The 9602-nt window shown below is 43.7% G+C and overlaps 1 protein-coding gene and 1 pseudogene across 1 annotated transcript in view; both read right to left on the bottom strand.

Moving 5' to 3' along the window:
• Positions 1 to 5: 5 nt before the first annotated feature.
• Positions 6 to 9602, bottom strand: part of Ube2e1 (ubiquitin conjugating enzyme E2 E1) — a 67928-nt gene continuing 58331 nt past the window's right edge. Inside the window, exons 3-5 of the mRNA XM_004661300.3 lie at positions 3815 to 3947; positions 1711 to 1858; positions 6 to 775 (exon numbers count right to left, since the gene is read on the bottom strand). Coding sequence (XP_004661357.1) covers positions 678 to 775; positions 1711 to 1858; positions 3815 to 3947 — 379 coding nt within the window. The 3' untranslated portion in view covers positions 6 to 677. The remainder of the gene's footprint in view (positions 776 to 1710; positions 1859 to 3814; positions 3948 to 9602) is intronic.
• LOC123455422 lies at positions 6327 to 6427 on the bottom strand (annotated as a pseudogene).

The following is a 9602-nucleotide window of genomic DNA, read 5'->3' as shown; positions in this document are numbered from 1 at the left end:
CACAGTTGTTCTTAACATTGTTTATTAGCACAGTAACAAGTGCAGACATAAGAAGTCTACAACATAGAACCAATCCACTGAGTGACGCCTAGTCCACGCCTTACAGTTAACAGCTTAAGGTATTTCACTACAGGTTTTCAAAAGTCCTGATTCAAACCTTTGAAGTACATTTTATAAAATAAAACACATTAACTACTCATTTCCTACATGGTGTTTTCTAGCCATGTATCCACTTTATGCATACGAGATGGCAATCTCTAAAAACTGTTAAATATCATTGTTCCCTTCCAAGAAGGGAAAACAAATTTTGATTTTGTTTAAAACAAGAAAGTTTGTAGCCTTAGGACTTTACATAAATGGCCATTTGTATAACATGTACAAAATGAAGCTGTTTTAAAATTACAGACTACAAGCAACTGAACCCAAATGTCTAAACGTACATCCTTGTCTGCACTACGTATCAGCTGATATTGCAGAACCGACAGTTTTAAAAGTTGCTATTGCCAGTTTTGTCTACTGTAGCAAGATACCTTAAGTTACAACAAAATCTTGGGAAATAAGACTGAATAATATCTGTTATAGAAATACCCTACTCTTTACCAACTCCCACCCCCCTCCAAAACCATGAGCAGCTCTTCTGTGACAGACAAGTAACGCGAGAACCGCAAGGCCCCAGTCTATGTAGCGTATCTCTTGGTCCACTGCCGGGCCGTCCTGTCATGCTCTGCTCTGTTGCTCATATATTGAGTGGCGATACTTCCCACCAAAGGGTCAGCTGGAAGAAAACATGCAGATTACTTTGCAGAAAGGAAATGACCATTGGGATACAAATACACAACAAAGTAGTTGTGATGAAATCTGTATGTGGAAAAGAACAACACTTTAGCAGTTTTTTTTTCCCTAATATTTATATGAAGTGAAATGGCGGGGGTGGGGGACCTTACTAAAATAGGATGGTCTGGCTTTCTTTCCTTATTCCATTTATCTCTCAACAAATAACACCCAAGGTTGGGGAGAAGGCTCAGCAGTTAAAGGTGCTTGCTTGGCAAAGCCTGCTGGCCTGGGTTTAATTCTCCAGCACCCAGGTAAAGCCACACACAAAAAGTGGCAGAGCCACTCTGCCCACTCCCCACCCCCACACTTTCGTTCGTCCTGTGTTAGGCTAATCTCGAGTCGGATGTTCGCAGCTCTGTGGGGCCAGCTGTGTTCCATTAGCTCAGGCGCACAGGCCTGGCACCGTGGGGCACGATGGAGTCTTGGCGGCTGTCACAAGCAACACTGTTTACTTCTACAATGTGGGCCGGGAAAGGCCAAGTGGACAGATAAAAACCTGGCCCTCCAATTAAAGAAGTGAGTCTAAAAATGGAATGTCTAATAATTAAATTTACACCTAGCTTAGGTTGTAAAAATAATTCCATTTTAAATGATTAGTTCCAACAAAGTCTACTCAGAAATCACAAAGTATTTAGTGAAAAAAATACTTTCAAAATTGAACGTAAACCCAGCACTATGCGGGAGGGGGACTCAACTGAGCCTTCGCTCCCAACGCCCGTTCCCAGCACACAGCAAACGAATGCTGAGGCTTCAGTATAGTCCACTAGTGGACTGAACTTTGCGGCCTTAAAACTTCCTTTGTGAACCTAAATTCTGTCTCTAGACAAGCACTCTAATGTGGAAAAGTAAAACAAGGTGGGATCAAGGTGGCCTCACCAGGGTTGCAGTCTGTTAGCAGTGAGCAGATAGAGAGGAGGACTTTAGAAATGGTCAGGGCTGGACTCCAGTTGTCTTTCAATATGTCCAAGCAAATAACGCCTTGGCTGTTAATATTACAGTGATAAATTCTTGTCCGAAATGTAACCTGGAAAACAAGGTAGTGTCAATCAAACATCAAAACTTTTATTCAAATTTTCAGGTGATTGATCTCATTGGAAACAAACTCCCAGATAAGATATTTGGTTTTCAAAAAGTTAATAATTTGGTGAGATAGGTAAGATCACCACCTCACATTCCGTGATGCCATCTGTTGTAGTCTGAAATGTAAAACGTCTCCCACACACTCGTGTGTTTGAGCACTTGGACCCCAGCTAGGGGCACTGTTTGGGAAGGTTGTGGAACTTTTAGGAGATGGAGCCTCCTTCCCAAAGTTGCTTTGGTCAGGTGTGTGTCGCAGCACTGAAAAAGTAACTGATACATCATCATTTCAAGTCATCTTTATGGAGTTTTGTTTTGTGCTCTTGAAATAGTAAACAGTCTTGCTAAATAATTTATACCTGTCCTGGTACTGTGTAACCCAGGCTGGCTGCAAATTTGCAATCCTCTTGCCTCAGCTTCCCGCATGCTGGGATTATAGTACTGATGTGCCACCAAGGCTTAATTTTAATGTTTTAGTATGGACTTCCAAGTCTGAATAGTTGTGTGTGCTGACCTCTTGTGTTAGCTGGAAGTAATGCATTCCTTCAAAAGTAAACTTCAAGTCAAATACTGACAATCAAAGATCACCATATACATTTGAAATGGGCAAACAACTACACATTCAAGAAACTGTACAAAGTTAGGAGAGGTGTTTTTTTTTTCCTAACAAGTTCAACAGACCTAGACTTTGTTTACCCAAATCACAGATTCCAATAGTAAGATATTAACATAAGCCACATGAATTATTTTGTTAACTATTCTAAAACAAAAACAAATCCCTGTTAATTTTACCAATTAAAACAAACAAAAAAAAAGCTTTTCAGTTATTTCTTGTTGCTCTGTGAGAACAGGCTGTCCTTCTGACCACACTGCAGCTGAGTTCCAGGTGCAGGCCTACAGCTAAGGCTCTGAGCTACGCCACAAAACAAGAAAGCAAAGCAGAAGCACTGGCAGGAAAGCCTGGTCCTCCAGGGTCAGTGCATGGGGCATCTGGTCCTCCAGGGTCAATGCACGCACATCTGGTCCTCCAGGGTCAGTGCACGGGGTATCTGGTCCTCCAGGGTCAGTGCACGGGGGATCTGGTCCTCCAGGGTCAGTGCACGCGGCATCTGGTCCTCCAGGGTCAGTGCACGCGGCATCTGGTCCTCCAGGTCAGTGCACGGGGTATCTGGTCCTCCAGGGTCAGTGCATGCACATCTGGTCCTCCAGGGTCAGTGCACGGGGGATCTGGTCCTCCAGAGTCAGTGCACGGGGCATCTGGTCCTCCAGGGTCAGTGCACGGGGGATCTGGTCCTCCAGGGTCAGTGCATGGGGTATCTGGTCCTCCAGGGTCAGTGCACGGGGGATCTGGTCCTCCAGGGTCAGTGCATGGGGCATCTGGTCCTCCAGGTCAGTGCACGGGGTATCTGGTCCTCCAGGGTCAGTGCACGGGGTATCTGGTCCTCCAGGGTCAGTGCACGGGGTATCTGGTCCTCCAGGGTCAGTGCACGCGGCATCTGGTCCTCCAGGGTCAGTGCACGCGGCATCTGGTCCTCCAGGTCAGTGCACGGGGGATCTGGTCCTCCAGGGTCAGTGCACGGGGTATCTGGTCCTCCAGGGTCAGTGCACGGGGTATCTGGTACTCCAGGGACAGTGCACAGATATCTGGGATTGTTTTAACTCTCAGAAACTTTTGTCTGTAGGGTGAAAGTTGGATCTAATTCTCTGTTGCTAACACATTCTTATAAATAGCAGTTTTAAACACTTTGTCCTAGAAATGTTCTCTGCTAAATGAGTTGAATTCAACTCAAAGAAGTTTTTTGATATATACAAATGTACTGGATTCATTATGGTATAGTGGAAATCTAGTTTTTCTACCTCTCATGAGAACCAGTGAATCGGAGAATAAACTGGGGTTTCTTACCTTTGGAGGCTTGAAGGGATATTCTGGTGTGAAGGTGATATCAAGGAAGAACACGCCACCTTCATACACAGATCCTGGAGGACCCAGGATGGTAGACCTCCACTCGTAGATGTTATCGCCTTTGGGACCAGCACTGTAAAACAATACACTGGTGGATAAGCTGCTCTGAAACATTTGTCTCAAAGGGGAGGAATAGATCACTTCTCTTCCCCCTTTTTTGTTAAAGTGTGGGTTCTCCTCACAATGCATCTTTCAGGCAGAATCTGATGCAGGACTGCGACAAACCACCAGTCAGATGAATCGACGGTGAAAGTCTACTTCATTCTAAGCCTGCTTAGCTGCAGCGAGGAAGCCACTCCTCCACTCGCAAGCCTCTTGACACACGTGGCTAAGCAATGAATGAAGTATGTCTTAGCCGCAGAAACTGAACCAGCGACAAATGATGGATTTTCCCTAAGAGCCTCATTGTTTATGACCATTTTAAATACTAACAGTTTCACTTTTGACCCATAGACTCTTTCTTCTTCCTATTTCTTTTTCTCCACAACCTTGACCTATCTAATAAGACTGTTATGACTAGAGACAGGGTCTTCTGTAGTCCAGCTGGCTACAAACTCACAATCTTCCTGCCTCAGCCTCATCCCCAAGTCCTGAGATTTCAAGTGAGTCCACCATGCCCTGGCTTGAGTCCTGTGCTACAGGAAGTGACAAGTATATAATCGCAAGTTATGCAGTTTGCATTTCAATGTATGTTAAATTCTGCCACCCTGAGGTTCTTTCTTTAGTGTTGGGACATTAACCGAACTTTGATACATGTTAAATATACCTTCTTACACTTTAATTTCCCTGTGAGATCCTTCTAAAACACTGTGCAAGAAGGAAGGGGCAGGCCCTGTCCTCTGCATGAGCCCTACTCAGCACAGACTCGACCTGCACCACCAACACCCTCAGCATCCCTTTGCTAAATAGTTGTCATCTGGACCCAGAAGCAAGTGGTAGAAGGAACATGAAAATTCAAAAAGTCCCTGAGACGAGGAAGCTGGCTTTTGGCACCGTGGTGCATGCTTGCATCCCAGGCCTTTGAGAAGTTGATGCAAAATGACTGGCCCGGAGCTTGAGGCCAGCCAGGGCTACATAGTAAAACTGTCTCAAAACAAACAAGCTATTTAGAAGTATGGGCACAGTTCAGAAAGATTTTTTTTTTTTTGCAGAAGCAGGGCACCCACCATTACACAGGGGGAGACTCCAAGACAGCTGGGGCTGCACCTGTCAGGTCACTGACCCTTGCAAAGAGTTTGTGGGCTAAGGGCCAACTTAAGGAAACCCACACAAGAAAGCCTATCAGCAGGCTCCAGTGAAACTGCATGGCTTGGCTGTCATGAGTCAGGGAGGCCCAAACACGTACAATCTTCCCTAATGATGGTAGGAAGTGGTCAGGCACCGGGTGCAGAGCTGGCCGCTGAATGGCCTCCTTGCAGAGCCCTCAGTCCTGCTCGGCCAAAGCTGAACAGCCGCTGCCTGCCGGGACCAAGCCCAGGTGCCCTCGTGGCGGCTGCACGAACTCTACCACCGAGCCACAGCCTTACTCTTCTTCAGGGAACTTTTCCTCCTTTTGTTCGGGGCAGCATCTGATGCTCCAGGTTGACCGTGAACTTCCCATCCTCCTGCTTCCACTTCCCAAGTGCTGGGATCACAGGCATGTGCCAACATTCCTGGCAGCATGAAATTTTTTGATGCAACTTTTTGGAAAGCAGAAGGTGTAGAATTCAAGTTTGAAATTTATTCCAGACTAGAAAGCAAGTAACATTTATCTGGGATGTCTACACTGAATGCTCATCATTTGGGCATGCTCTGTCTAATGTCAGGCTTAAGTCTCTGGAGTGTAGTATTTCCTCCTGCACACACCACAAGGCCTGGCACATCAGTATTTAACAATGTCTAATCAATAGGTCAAATAGCACCACTGCTCAGGATTATACAACTGCGTTTTCAAGTTAGGTGAAGTAATTACACCACCAGACAGGCTCAGTCTTGTCCAGCTAGCCATTCAACTGTGGTTTTACTGAACAACATGGACCCCAAAAACTCACCCAGCAACGGGGAAACTAGGAGTTTTTAGTTGACTGAGCTAAGCAATCACGTTGTAACTTCCAGGCTGTTGGCACAGTGGTGTGGGGAGGTAGCAAGTACATGAGGCAGTAACTTAGTTCCACATTAAGGGCTTGAGGGGTGGCACAGGAATGATCAGAGAATTAGAAGGTCAGCATGTTGTTTGTCTCAAAAGCCACGTTCCTAGAAAGGTAAGATGGGTCTCACAGCAGTTCTCTGCCACAGCTACTATACAAGCCTGACTTAGTACAATTCTGGTTGCTACAGAGTTAGGTAGAATCAAGTTCTAAGGCTGTAGAAATTACTATACTGCCCCTAAATAATCCAGACAGAAGTAGTCGAGTTATCATGCTTCTTTGGCATTTATTAAGTTTCCGTAAGAGAAACACAAGACTGGTCTGGTTTTAACAAGCAGTGCTTCCTAACTGTGTGTGTCACCCCTGCACAGGAGCCATGCTGATCTTCTGTTTCACTCCAACGTTAGCACATGTGCTCCTGAAGCAAGCTGTCAGCTCACAGAGCACAGCCAACTCTTCGAGCAGGAGACTGGACTGTGGACAAGTGAGAGCTAATTAGGGGAGAGAAGGTCTTATTTACATCTTGTTTTGGAGACAGGGTCTCACTCTGTAGCTCAAGCTGGACCGAACTCTGGATTCTCGTCTCAGCCTCTGACTGCTGAGACTACTGGCTTTCGTGTCACAAGGAATACCTTTAAATACCAAAACTCTCACAAAGGGGTTTCTTACCAAGCTTCCCATAATTCTCTAGAAAGAGTATGGTGGCTGGGAGGCAGCTCAGTGGCTAAATGTGCTTGCTTGCAAAGCCTACTGGCCTGGGTTCAATTCCCCAGCCACTCACATGATGTTGGACCCAAAAAATGGCACAAGCATCTGGTGTTACATCTGCAGCCACAAGAGGCCCTTGGTTTGCCCATACATACACACACACAAACATGGAAATAAATAAATTAAAAAAAAATAGATTCTGGAACACATCCTTGATTAGGAAACTATTCCCACTACAAGGTTCTCATCCACTCCCATCCTGCACAAGACAGGTGCTCTGTGCAAGGAACAGGCTTCAGCATCTTACACAGTGAGCTCGAATAATCTTGCACAATTTTGGGGGGTCACTTACTGTGTGATGTGAATCTGAGTGTTTTACTATCTAAGTAAGAGTTTTACTTAGTAATAGCAAACTTTTTCTCATTGTCCTCTGCCTCCAGTGCTGGGAATTGAACCTGGGCCTTGGGCATGCTAGGCAAGCACCCTATCACTGACCTACATACTCAGCTGTCATTACACTATGTTGCTCTTAAAAGTGTTCTAACTTGGAAAGTGAGACCCTACCTTGAAAGAAAACAATGAAAGTGTTCTAATTTGGATGGTAACTTGATTATGTTGGTTATCCTGTTTATGATGGGATCTTAGAATGCTTTTCTGAACTGCCTAATCCGCTTGGAACTTTTTCTTTCTTTCTTTCTTTCTTTCTTCCTTTCTTTCTTTTTTTTTGCACAAAGAGCTTACAGATCACATTTAATAACAAAACATCTAAATGCTTAATACATGTTTTTATGATTACAATTTAATTTTCAAAACCAAACAAGTAAGTGTTAAATATGTCACTTTACAGCAGAAGACATTTAAGTGGATTGCACAAACAGCAAGCAGATTTGTGCTATAAGAGGAAAAAGAAAATTATAATTTTGCCCAGAACTTAAGAAAAGACAGTATTCAGGCACTTTTGTTTAACTGAGGCCTAATTTTATAAAGAGCCGGGTCTGAGTATTATATTTTTATAAAAATACAATTACCTGTATCAGCTGGTACCCCTACTTTGATAATCTGTGATCGATATCTAGTAATTTCCTAAACCATCAATGTAGTTTTCAGATGCTGTGTGTGTTACATTTCCTTACAAATGAACTGAGGCCCCATAACACTCAAACATATCAAGGTAAAACTTGGTCCTAGAGACTTTATCCATGAATTTAGTGGGAACCTATCTTCCCCTTTGAACACTACTGAAATGCAGCTAGCTGCTCATGTCCTGGCTCTGAATCATGAGCCTTTAATTGATCCTTCAAGACATGCAGATATCGAGGTTTTTCTGTCAGGACAAAGCTTTCTTTGCACTTTCTTCATTCAGGGGTATTTCTGAAGTGTACACATTCATATAATATAGCCTCCTATCTTTGTCATTTGGTACTTAAGTCTATGTCATGTATTTTGTCTTCCCTTTCAGTTTTCTACAACCCATTCTTTTAGTTTTGTCCAGCTCACACGTTTTTCTGGCAGCTTGGTGCCAGAGCTGTTCTTAGTCTCTGCTGTCTTTTGCTTTCCTTGACCCAGTCTGGTCATCTGGGCTTTCCCATCTTCCCTCCCCAGGCTTCTCATCCACAAGATGACCAGCAGTGACACTGCCTTAAAGGCCAGGTCCTCAGAGAGTTCTGCTCATCAGCACTTCAGTCGTGCTGCTTTGTTCCAAGACACACGTACACTTCAGATCTCCTCTGCAAGAACATTTCTGAATGCTATTCAAAAATATCCTCAAAAAAAACAAAAAAAGGTTTCTTGAGGATTTCTGTCATTTAAGTTGGTATTAAAAGAATATATAACTTGACCAAAAAAAAAAAAAAAAAGGTTTCTACTTTTTTTTTTTTCCCGAGGTAGGGTCTCACTCTGATCTGGAATTCACTATGTAGTCTCAGGGTGGCCTCAGACTCTTGGTGATCCTCCTACCTCTGTCTCCCGAGTGCTGGGATTAAAGGTATGCGCCACCATGCTCAGCTAAAACATTTCTACTTTTGTCAATTCAATTGTAAATACTGAATTTTGCAAGATGGCGTGAGATATCAATTTATAGATACAATGGGGTAGATAGGTCTAAAATTCACTTTTTGGCTTCATGATGAGAAATTAAAATTTATAGGATACATTAAGGTTGAAACTTTAAAAAACTCTAAACAATAAAAAACTAACAGCTTTGAGGCTGGAGAGATGGCTTAGTAGTTAAGCGCTTGCCTGTGAAGCCTAAGGACCCCGGTTTGAGGCTTGATTCCCCAGGATCCACGTTAGCCAGATGCACAAGGGGGCGCACACATCTGGAGTGCGTTTGCAGTGGCTGGAAGCCCTGGTGCACCCATTCTCTCTCTCTCTCTGCCTCTTTCTCTCTCTGTCTGTAGCTCTCAAATAAATAAATAAAAATAAAAAACTAACAGCTTTGCACTGAAATGTCTATAAACTTTATCAAACTCTATAGTAATCAAATATGAGTTTGCAAGTCAGATAATAGCAAGTCAATTGTCATCCATGACCCACAATCCTTTTATATATATTTTTTTTATTAAAATTTTTTATTTATTTGAGAACGACAGACACAGAGAGAAAGACAGATAGAGGGAGAAAGAGATAATGGGCGCGCCAGGGCTTCCAGCCTCTGCAAATGAACTCCAGACGCGTGCGCCCCCTTGTGCATCTGGCTAACATGGGACCTGGGGAACCGAGCCTCGAACCGGGGTCCTTAGGCTTCACAGGCAAGCGCTTAACCGCTAAGCCATCTCTCCAGCCCTCCTTTTATACTTTAACTCAAATACAAGTATGATATAAGAATAAGTGAACTTTAACCTTCCAAATGTTCTAAGAATTATTAGTCAAATCAGATCATCCATTTGCCACAA

Source organism: Jaculus jaculus, chromosome 16, assembly GCF_020740685.1.
Source record: "Jaculus jaculus isolate mJacJac1 chromosome 16, mJacJac1.mat.Y.cur, whole genome shotgun sequence".
NCBI lineage: Eukaryota > Metazoa > Chordata > Mammalia > Rodentia > Dipodidae > Jaculus > Jaculus jaculus.
Note: the sequence above shows the minus strand (reverse complement) of the source record. Positions and strands in the feature narration are given on the sequence as shown.